The sequence below is a fragment of the Brassica napus genome, chromosome C3 (assembly GCF_020379485.1).
Source record: "Brassica napus cultivar Da-Ae chromosome C3, Da-Ae, whole genome shotgun sequence".
NCBI lineage: Eukaryota > Viridiplantae > Streptophyta > Magnoliopsida > Brassicales > Brassicaceae > Brassica > Brassica napus.
Genome location: NC_063446.1, coordinates 31522315 through 31534009, shown reverse-complemented (window position 1 = coordinate 31534009; position 11695 = coordinate 31522315). Strand labels below are relative to the sequence as shown.

Below are 11695 nucleotides of genomic sequence, written 5' to 3'. Positions count from 1 at the left end.
TCATTCTCGCACCCATTTCACAAACTGGTCTCCAGTTATCAGATAACACACTAGCCTTCAAGAACATTCTGAAAAAACTATGATAAGCTGAACCGGACATGGTCAACTGGAGATAAAAGTTGAACCGGAGTAAACAACCAGGTTTGATAAAACTAGGGTTTTGATACATGGGAAATCTTGTGATCTCGAGAAATCTGCCCCCAGTGGTTGTTGTGTAACACAGTTATGAGGCTCTTACCATTCAATGCCTAATCTAAAGAACCGTATGTAACATCCGATTAATGGGTTTTCCACATTCCCTCACTCGATATATGGACTTCACCTCCCATGTTAAAGTTGACGTGTTAGTTTTTGGAGGCTCAATTTTTTTTTTTTTTTACCCTGTAAGCATCATGTGATATTGGATTCGAATTTTGTCCTCACTTGTACAATATCAAGAATAGCTTTTTGATAATTCAATCACACTTTAATTATCCAGTTCAAACACACTTACTTTAACTAAAAAAAGTTTTGGATAAATGATTGAAAAGATAAATGTACTCTTTTAAATTCTCAACATATGCCCACATATAATAAATCGAGATATTATACCAATTACATTATTAATGAATATTAAATTAATTATTATATCACTGATTGTTTTGTTCTTTTTAGCCCATTGGTTAACTATAGTCCGTCCATCTAGGGATGTTCAATCTGGATATCGGTTCGGTTTTTTCGATTTTTCGGTATTTCGGTTAGAAAATATAACTATTATTCTAAATCCATATTTACTTTGGTTCGGTTCGGTTTATATACCGTCTGTTTTCGGTTTATTCGGTTTTATACCAAAACAAAATTATTTAGTTTGGGATCATATTATATAAATTTTAGAGTCATATTGTCATCGCCGCTATTTATTGAAAAAATATTATATTTTCAAATAAAAGAACAAAAAATAAAAACGCTTATACCTTCAGATGAAATAATCAAATCTAGAATTAAAATCAAAGCTCGAAATTTTGAAAATAAAAATAAAAAACAAAAGAGAAAAGTATGAAAGAAAAGTTTTTCCATTCTTTCATATTTAGTGTTCATCAAAGTCATGCTTCTTCGAGTGAAACTCTGTTCGTTTATAAATAAGAAAAAAGTTGAGAAGATTTTTTTTCTAGTTATTTTCTATCAAATTTATAACTTTCACTTCAATTTAATCAATGCTAAAAGAAAGCAAAATGATTAAAAGAAGAAGACTAAGAAATAAGAAGCCTAAGTTGCGATGAATTGTTATTTAATTATATTTTAAGTGTTTTTCAAATTAAAATTTTTTATTACTATAAAAAAATATGGTAGTATTTATTAACAAAAGAATAACTTATATAACAAATAGATTTTCATGTGACGTTATAAAATATGTACATATTTACATGTTTCTACTTTTGATCGGTTTTGTTCGGTTTATTCGGTTTAATCGGTTATAAACAAAACCATATCCAAATCCTACGGTTTTTATAAAATCATATCCATTCGTTTATATGGTATATACCAAAACCACACCATATTGTCTATTTCGGTTCGGTTCAGTTTTGTACGGTTCGGTATTGGACATGCCTACGTCCATCTTAAAATGTAACATGCTTAAAGATCTTTTAAATATTTTAAAATAAAGTTACTTACATTGATATTATATAACCCAATTATATTAATTTATAGGTTATTTTATAATAAGTTTAATATTAAATTATATTTTATTGATATATTTAGATAAAAACTTTTAAATATTAATAATCTTATCTAAAACATTCTATAGCGTCAACGACTGCGAAAGACATGCAGAGTCATCGAGGAGACCAAGAGAGAGAAGCGGAGTCGTCGAGGATCGCTAGAGAGACGTGGATGCGTCGAGGAGACCAAGATAGGGAGGCAGAGTCGTCGAGGATCGCGAGAAAGGAGTGTGAATCGTCGACGAGACCGGCACCGAAGCAGAGCCGTCGAGGATCGCAAGAGAGACGCCGACACTTGACGAGATTGACAGAGAAGCGGAGTCACCGAGGAGACCGACATAGTCGACGATTCGACCGAGAGAGACGCCGGCTTATTCCGTCGAAGAGAGATACCACCGAGGAGAGATCAGCGCCGAGGAGAGATATCCGGAGAGATTCGATATCGTCGAGGATTTGGGAGAGAAAGAGAGAAGATGATCCGTCAAGAGAGAGAGAGAATGGTACATTTGTGACGCATGTCCCATAAAACCGTTTCCTCTTTCGCTTAATTAACTGACGTCTCCAATTAATTTACACATTTTTCTTTTTTTTTTAAATCCTAAAACAGTTGAATACGCGGCTTAGAGACCGTGATATTCATGCTCTAAGAACTCCGAAGAGTGTTTGGGTTCGGTGACAACTCTGTTTAGCTACACAAAAAAAAAAGAGAAAATGTACATTTAAAAGAAACCGGATCGAGAATCAGCTGATGTAAGAAATAGACATTCTTTCGATGAGATAAAAAGAAAGAAAGAAAGGGAAGGGAGCGACCTGAGGAAGCGCGAACAAAGTTGTACAAGTCTCTTGAATCGGATGTCTCCATGATCGAGAACTGGACAAAGAGAGATGTTTTGAAAAAAGAGAAACTTTAGAGATCACAGGAGGAAACGACAAGAGAATCTTCTTCCCTCCTTTTTCTCCCTAATCTACTGGCATCTCTATGGGAGAAAAAAGAAAAAGAGGGTTGAGTTTAAAAGCTTTTGCTTGTTGTTTTGTTTCTTTCGCGGTGTCTTCTTACATCGACACATAATGACACTGTTAAACATAATCCACAATCTACATTTAGTTTTTTTTCTTCTTTTTAATATTTTTCCTTTTACATTTTGTTTTACTTCAGTAAATGGCTGGGAGACAAACATAGATCTAGGCCTGGGCAGATAATCCGAGAACCGAACAACCGAATGGAAACCGATTCGATAAAACCGGTTTGGTTCGGTATCGGATCTTCTGAATAAATCAAACGGTTTATGTTTTCGTGGTGTAATGGTGGTCGGTTTGGTTCGGTTCGGTTGAAAACCGAGAACCATTTAATTACCTCCAAAACCCGAAGATCATCGAGACACTCAGACACAACTCTAGCCCCCTTTTGTTTCCTTCTTTCGATTACCCCGAGATACGAAGATCCTCTGTGAAATTCACAACCAAACCTTTCCGAAATCTCAATTTCCGTATATCCTTTCCGAAATCCTTTCCATAACCCGAAAATTTGATGGAACCCTTTGTCCATCTCCTATATATGTTGATGCGTATCATTAGACTTCATAAGCCATTCCACCTCCAATTCGAGATGCTTAGTTTTCTTTAAATCATGTATCTTTGCTTTTCACTTTTAGATTCAGGTTTAAAGCTTGTGCTTTTTAGTCTTAATCTTGAAAGACTTAGATATGAAGCTTGAGTTGTCGTTTATGATTTTGATGAGTCTTAATGCGTTTTGTACCTTATTATTCTTAGTGTAGTTTGTGTAATAAGTATTAAGCCTTGTGATGTTAGTTCTTTGATCTTAGTTCTTCATCGTTAGTTCTTCAATGTTAGTTCTTCACTTCACTTCTTCACTTCATCGTTTATTATCTTAGTTCTTCATCGTTTATGATTTTGATCTATGTTAACGCAAAAGACTAATATTAGTTCTTCACTTCTTCTATTGTTTTCAATCTCATCTGTAAAGCTAATAATAATTTTTTTTCTCTTGCAGATGACATCCTCAGCTTTCGATAACCAACAAACCGATGTTGATATGCAATGTGAAGACCAAGTGTACCAAGAGACAAGTGCTAATGCGAATGCCACATCTGGAGCATCCTCTCAGGCGAATAAGGTGAAGAAGTTGGTTGTGCCAAGGTCTCGTGTGTGGGAGCATTTCACAAGAACCAAAGAGACCCGAGACAAGTGTGTATGTCACCATTTCCACAAGATCTTTTCATGTGCATCCAAGTCAGGAACTTCGAACCTGAAGCAGCATCTGCAAATCTGCAAAGAACACCAGTCATTCGTAATTGGTCAGAAAACGAATCGACAACAGATTGGTAATGAAGGAAATCTGAAGCCATCTAAAGTTTCTGAGACTGTTTTCAAAGAAGCGTGTAATGAGTTGGTGGTGTCACCAGAGTTGCCACTTTCATTCATTGAAAGTACATCTTTCAAACACTTTTGAGGTAAGGTAACCTTGTATAATTTTGCATTTCTAATTCTCATTTTAAAGTCATCTCAAATTACTTACTGTTTTATTCTTTTAAATTGCAAGGTTAACCTCTGGAAGCCTCACTCAAGAAGGACTGCGACCAGGAACATTGTGGAGATGTTTGTGAAGAAGAAAGTTGCATTGAAGAACTTACTCTGCACAAGCAAACAAAGGGTTTCCCTTACCACTGATATTTGGACTGCTCAAGTGACAGGTAAAACATATGTTTTAATACTCTTTGAACTTACTGATATTTGAACTTACTCTACATACATTTTAATACATTTTAATTATGTGTTTCATGCATATCAGGAGCAAGTTACATGGTTATCACATCACATTTCATTAACGAATCGTGGCAGCTGAAGAAGTTAATCATTTGCTTCAAGTACATCATTGATCACAAAGGTCAGACCATTGCTAATGTTCTTTTAAACTGTTTAGAAGACTGGGGAATTGAGAAACTGTTCTGCATCACAGTAGATAATGCAACTGCCAATACTTCTGCTTTAGGGAGGTTCCATAGTGTCTTTAGCTCAATTTCCCCTGATGCTTTAGTCTTAGATGGAAATTATTTACACATGAGGTGTGCTGCGCATATTATAAATTTGATTGCTAAGGAGGGTTTGCGTGATTTAGGCGATAATGTGTTAGCTGTCAGAAATGCGGTTCAATATGTTCGGTCTTCTACAAGTAGGGTCAATGCTTTTGATCAAAGAGTCACAACTGGTAAGATGACTCGTGGTAGCTTGCCTTTGGATGTAAAGACTAGGTGAAATTCAACTTTTCTTATGCTATCTAGAGCATTACAGTTTAAGGTAGCATTTGATAAGATGGAAGCAGAGGATAGGCTGTACAATGACTACTTTTTGGAAGTAGAAAATGGGGTTAAGAGGTGTGGACCACCTGCTGCTAGCGACTGGAGTGGTGTTGAGAAGCTGATTCGGTTTTTGGTCATCTTCTACAACAATACTTTGATTGTCTCTGCCTCATCTAAGGTCAATGCATACAAATGCTATGGTGAGATAGTGACAATTGAGAGAAATCTCACTGGTTTAGCGAATAGCTTAGATTCTGAGTTGAAGTTGACAGCATCTGATATGTTGAAGAAGTTTTTGAAGTACTGGGAAGGTATCAAGGGTCTTAATAAAATGTTGATCCTAGCGACAGTCTTTGATCCTAGGAATAAGATGCATTTTGCTAAGCTATGTTTTGAGAAACTGTATGGGAAAGACAGTTATGAGGCTAAGGAAATGCTAGGATCAGTGATTGATCTTCTCCAGAGCATGTTCAAGGAGTACAACTTGTGTTTTAGAGAGTACAGCACAGTCAACTCAAGCGTCTAGTGTCCCTGTTCCAGAGTCTCAGGAGCAAGCATCAGAAAGAATGGAACTGGTAGTTGATGATTTTGGGTATGAAAGGATGGATGCTGTGTACAAGGAACTTGTAGCTGAAAAAGGTGAGGACACAAGGGATGAACTTGAGGTTTACTTGAAGGAAGCTGTTGAGACTCCTAAACTCTTACCGGGAACCGAGTTTGACATTCTGTCATTGTGGAGTGTGCACAAAATCAAGTATCCGATTCTTGCAGAAATGGCCAGAGATCTCCTTGCTATGCAGATTTCATCAGTGGCTTCAGAGAGTGCATTTAGCACAACTGGCAGAATATTAGAACCGCACATAAGCTGCTTAACTCACTTCATGATAGAGGTTCTTCTGTGTAGTGAGCAATAGATGCATACTGATATTAAACTTACTGAAAGGATCATCACAAATGAACAAATTCTTGCCGAAGTTGAACAGCTTGATAAACTTGAGAAAAGTATGTTTTTTCTATTTAAGTTCTCGCCATTAAAATTTGTATATGTGTTCTCTTACTAATTCATTTGTATACTGTTCTTTTGTCAGAATTTGAGGTTCACAACCTTGGTGATTGAAGTCTCGGTTTTAAAGTTTGATGGTTGAAGATTGAAGTTTCAGGTTTGAAAGTTTTAGTTTTTTTCATTTCATTGAACAATGTTGGTTTTTGTTTGGTTTTGGATCATGAATCTCGTTTGGTTTTCATTTCAATAATTGTGACTTTTATTTGGTTTTAGATTCAGTAAAATTATATGATTGGTTTTTACGTTTGTGACTTTGTGTTTCATTGTTGACTCTTTGTATACATTTATGTCTTGATGCACAAGACTACAAAGAGAATGTCTTAGTTTCTTTTTAGCTCGTTTGAACCTTTCTTGATGCACAAAACTACAAAGAGAATGTCTTAGCTCTTTTTAGCAAGTAATTAGTGTTAAACCAAGTACAATTTAGTGTTTCTTAACCCAAAACCCGATTAAGATCCGACACCCGAAGTGTAAATCGAGTACAACCGGTTCTTTGGTATGGTGCTAAACCCGAACCGAACCCGATAAAAACCGACCCAAACTTTTAAAAGATCCGTATGGAGCTGTTTATGGGAGAACCGAAGACCCGACACTCGATTGCACCCAACCCGAAACCCGAATGGGCCACCGAATGCCTAGGCCTACATAGATCTATTATAAACCTAACTGTACGTAAACTAATATTTCATATAAAAGCTGAAAATTTTATTATATATAAAAATAAAGAGAATTTTTGGATTGTTATGAAATTTAGAAGTAGGTGATCAAATATCATTTGTTTGTTTGCTAAATATTTTCTCAAAGATTCGTTTGTGCCACCACATTAAAAAATATCTCAAGATTTTAATTTAATTTTTTTTTGAAAATTTTTTTTTCTTAAATTTTGATTTCCATATTGAGATTATTACGAAAATACATCTTTGAGAAAAATGGTTTACTAAAAAAACTTTAAATTGTAATTTCTCAAACACAAAACCACATCATTTATTATAAGTTTCGTCTCGGTCGTCATTTAATTATATTTCTTCTACTTTGTCATTGAGTCTAAACAGCAGAAGACACTTTCTACAATTTTTATTAAAATAAAACACATAACATCTGATAACATCAATTTATACATGTAAGAAAACATCACAATTTGATTTAGTATCATCTATTTAAAACTAATTAAAATGAGAAATTTGTATTCGTCTTACCATCAACAAAATTTTACTTAAGAAAGTTGGTTGACATTATTAGAAGTTTCAAAAAGATATTAAAGAAAAGAAAACATAGAAGAAGAAAAAATTACATCACACTAAATAAAGAACACGAATAATTGAACGACGAGGAAATACATAGATGAATGATATAAAAATATAGTTTACAATAATCAGAATTTGGTCTCACAAAGACAAATATTAAATTATTCTTTTATTGCCTAAAATGAAGCATGAAAAAAACAAACCATGTAATTAAACAATATTGGCAATACTTTTGATGTCGAAAAATATCACATAAAGAAAAATATAAAACTGTACAAGGCTCGAACAAGCTACTATCTTAACATATTTTTCATATATCTTAACGCCAAACACAACTTCTATCTAAACTTTATTTCTGGCAATCCAACAAGCTACTATCTTGATATTTTCGTTGTGATTTTGCCAATCATCGATTAGTTAGAATTTCTACATCTTTTTCAATCGATAAGCATTAACTGAGAACTCCAAAGATCATTCACATTTCTTGTAGGTTGGGATATTAGACTATCACGGTATGTCATGTACTTCCTATCCTTCTTTTTTTTCCTATCCTTTGGCTTTCATACTAGTGATTTGGGACACTGAGAATGACAGTTTTCCAATTGATTTTGATTTGGCTAAAGCGGAGGAAAATTGAAGAATTTATGAATTATCAGAATTACATAACAATCTTTTTATTAGGTGGATGAGTGTCACCATCTTTAACATCATTTCATTAGGTGAAATCTTAATAATTTATCAATGATAAGAATATTAATCTAACATCAACACATGAGAGATATTGCATTATGAGGACCAAATCCGACAAGAGCACTTATCACTTTGGTTTTTCCGTATAAATAATGATGCTTCACTAACTCAAAGCATATATATGCTGCTTTCTGTGCCGATCTATTTTTATTCTTGTGATTTAAAGTCCTTTGCTTTACTTGCTTGCTTGAAACTCAACCATATATATATTTTTTAAAAAATTGAATGAATTAGACTTTAAATATAGGAACACACCAAATTATATCAACTATACGACACGTTATTTGGTCCACGTGAAAGTATTACATCCGGTCCGTTCAAGTATCTCTCACTATGGTCCGCTTATTTAAACTATGAAAACTAATGGCTGCTTTTTTTTTTTTGAACTTAACTATTGGCTGTTTGTTAGTTGTATTTTCGTTATGAATCACAAATCGGAATGTTCAAGTAAAACTTAGGAAATATTTCAAGATTAAATGATTACAAATAACAAATATATAGTATTACTCGGTCCCTTGCAATGAAAGTATTGAGAGAACCAGCGATAAAGCATGTAAGTATGTAAAAGAGTGAGGCTATCAACAAAGTTTACACACAATCTGAGGAAGATCCTATACATACATATATGGTATACATGAATCTGGATTCAATCCTAGAAGAGCCAATGCTTCTTCTTGGGTTTTCTTGTGGGAACATCTGATAAAAGATCAAGAACTACCGAAGATCAAGATCGAGTAAAATAGAGATGATGGAAGGAGACTTGAGTTTTTTTTTTTACCTCCAACAGAGTATAGCGAGTTGTAATGCACTTCGCTCCAGTAGCTAAGCCAAGCCACTGCAGAACAGTAAAACGATTCATTTAGGACCCGAGTAAAGTTAGCTAAGAGAGTGAAATGGCAAAGAGAAAGAGAGGTTTTTTGGTACCTCTAAGAGGGTTCTTGTTATGGGGAAGAATCTCGATGTAGGATTGTTCCCGAAATGATGTGACTAAGCAGATCTTGGCTTCGAACTACAGTAATGCTGAGTCATCAGCCATTCATTCAAGAGTAGAAAAGGAACACAATGTGAGCGAGAAAAAGGTTAAAGTTGCAATGATTCCACAAGATTTAAGAGAAGACATAATCTCTGAGGTGTATTTATAATCTGCTCTGGTCTCTTGTAAACTCAAAACATGATATGCAGTTTTTAAAAGAACAACTTACACGATCTGCAGCAGCTTGAAGAGTAACGTGATCTCCCCATTCACCCGGTCTAAGATTTATTAGTAAAAAGAATAAATCAGAGAAGAGCTTGTATCCATCTCGCTGATACAGATACAAAAAAAAAACAAAAACAAAGATGTCTCACTTTTTCATCTTTCTTCTGTAGTGTCTGTATTTCATAGGCACATATTCTTCGTATAACTTGCGTTGCCGTTTCAACTGAAAAAAGTGCACTGAGTCAGAATAATTGGACAAACCAAGTTCAGAGGAGTTGGGAACTTCATGAGCCATAAGTGATTGAAAACCAAGTCACCAGAGAGAGAGAGAGAAAGAGGAAAACACAGCTTGAGGGATGAATAAGCAATAGTCTATAATTAATGCAAATACATACAAGTAAATATTCGTCCCTGAAGGCACTGACCATAAAATTTGAGAACAAGAAACAGAATGGCTCTCAGACAGTACCTGTTTTACAACATGCTTCCTTACATGTTTATGGTAATCTGCATTCCGAAAAAGCTGGTCCGCTAGAGCTCGGAACTGTCATAACAAGGACAAAAAATCAATACAATTTCTTTTTGGAAACAAAACAAGGTCTATATCACCATATGGATGTTCCTTCCAATGTACCTGGCAATTGCCATCCCCCTCCATTTGTAACTCAGCTAGCCCATATGTGGCCAACCTAACACAAAAAGGATATAGTCCATCAAACATGATCCATGCGGCAAGTTACAAAACCGAGATTCGAATGCAACTACATTTGTTTTTCATCTAAGGCTGAAAAAGGAAGGTTGATAAGAAGAGCAAGAACCTCCCAGAGAGCAGCTCATGGTCTAACGTTGCATCATTTACGTCGGGTATTTGCCTGTTAACCCGAGGAGTGTGCTGCCAAATACGAAAGCAAAGGTTACTCGAAAGTGTAGGAGTAAGACATCAAAGGATTTCATTAAGTCACAATGCAAAAACAAAAGGTTACTATGAATACCTCACCAAAACACACATTCATGCTAATATATATAATTAATAGGTAAGAAGAGAAGCTTATCATACAGGGATAGAACCCAAATGAGAGAGCCTCCTCCCGAGCTTGCCCTGCTCTCTTCTTAAGCTCTCATCTTCAGCTAACATACGTGCAATGGTTTGGTCATCATCTGTATCCGCCACACTGCTACTAAAACTGGAGTCTGAGCTCGCACTTGTACTTCCTCCCCCTGCGTTTCCACTTGCACTTGCAATCGCAAATGGATTCCTATTGTGCTCACCCATGGTGATTGGATTCTATACTAGTTACCACCTACACAAAGTGTATCTCTTTAAGCTCTCCAAAAAAAAAAAAAAAAAAAAACATATCTTTAATCCCCCAAAATGAAAAGCTTTAATCTTGAGAAACGATTAAGCAATCAGATCCAAATGATGACACTTTCCCAATCAATCGCACAAGATTACAGAAACCCAGACCAAAGATCAATCGATACTGAAATGTTCATAACTATACAAGAAACCGAATCTCTAACATTGACATTGTAGTGTTCGGTTTAATCGTGTTTTTAATCTAGTTTCCAGTTAGGATTCTGGGCCCTGGACACACTATGTTTTTAAAAAGGCTTTTGCCATAGGCCCAATAAGCTAAATATATGAAGCTCGGTTGGTTTTAATATTTTGAGTGCACTTCTCAGCTTGTCTCATCCTTGAAAGAGGTTAACGGGTTCATTCACCATTTTTTTTTATATCTCAACTTCTCAACTTCTTCAATCGCTTACTCATCTCTTAATCCTCCATAACTTTCTTCAACCCATTTTTTACCTCTTTCTCTCCAAACCCGCTCATTCTCGCACCCATTTCACAAACTGGTCTCCAGTTATCAGATAACACACTAGCCTTCAAGAACATTCTGAAAAAACTATGATAAGCTGAACCGGACATGGTCAACTGGAGATAAAAGTTGAACCGGAGTAAACAACCAGGTTTGATAAAACTAGGGTTTTGATACATGGGAAATCTTGTGATCTCGAGAAATCTGCCCCCAGTGGTTGTTGTGTAACACAGTTATGAGGCTCTTACCATTCAATGCCTAATCTAAAGAACCGTATGTAACATCCGATTAATGGGTTTTCCACATTCCCTCACTCGATATATGGACTTCACCTCCCATGTTAAAGTTGACGTGTTAGTTTTTGGAGGCTCAATTTTTTTTTTTTTTTACCCTGTAAGCATCATGTGATATTGGATTCGAATTTTGTCCTCACTTGTACAATATCAAGAATAGCTTTTTGATAATTCAATCACACTTTAATTATCCAGTTCAAACACACTTACTTTAACTAAAAAAAGTTTTGGATAAATGATTGAAAAGATAAATGTACTCTTTTAAATTCTCAACATATGCCCACATATAATAAATCGAGATATTATACCA

General features: G+C 35.2%; 2 protein-coding genes across 2 annotated transcripts; one reads left to right on the top strand and one right to left on the bottom strand.

Annotated features, from left to right (window-relative positions):
• The first annotated feature begins 3711 nt into the window (after window positions 1-3711).
• LOC106363042 (zinc finger BED domain-containing protein RICESLEEPER 2-like) lies at window positions 3712-5543 on the top strand. Its single transcript, XM_013802851.1, has 4 exons — window positions 3712-4110; window positions 4261-4411; window positions 4510-4958; window positions 5010-5543. Exons 1-4 carry the CDS (start codon window positions 3712-3714, stop codon window positions 5541-5543), a joined length of 1533 nt encoding a protein of 510 aa, XP_013658305.1.
• Window positions 5544-8514: 2971 nt separating this feature from the next.
• LOC106366942 (OVARIAN TUMOR DOMAIN-containing deubiquitinating enzyme 11-like) lies at window positions 8515-10814 on the bottom strand. The gene is made up of 9 exons (XM_013806625.3): window positions 10330-10814; window positions 10091-10164; window positions 9907-9961; window positions 9742-9816; window positions 9422-9495; window positions 9277-9325; window positions 8999-9083; window positions 8853-8909; window positions 8515-8770 (listed from the first exon to the last, which is right to left on the bottom strand). Exons 1-9 carry the CDS (start codon window positions 10543-10545, stop codon window positions 8727-8729), a joined length of 729 nt encoding a protein of 242 aa, XP_013662079.1. The 5' UTR covers window positions 10546-10814; the 3' UTR covers window positions 8515-8726.
• Window positions 10815-11695: the final 881 nt, after the last annotated feature.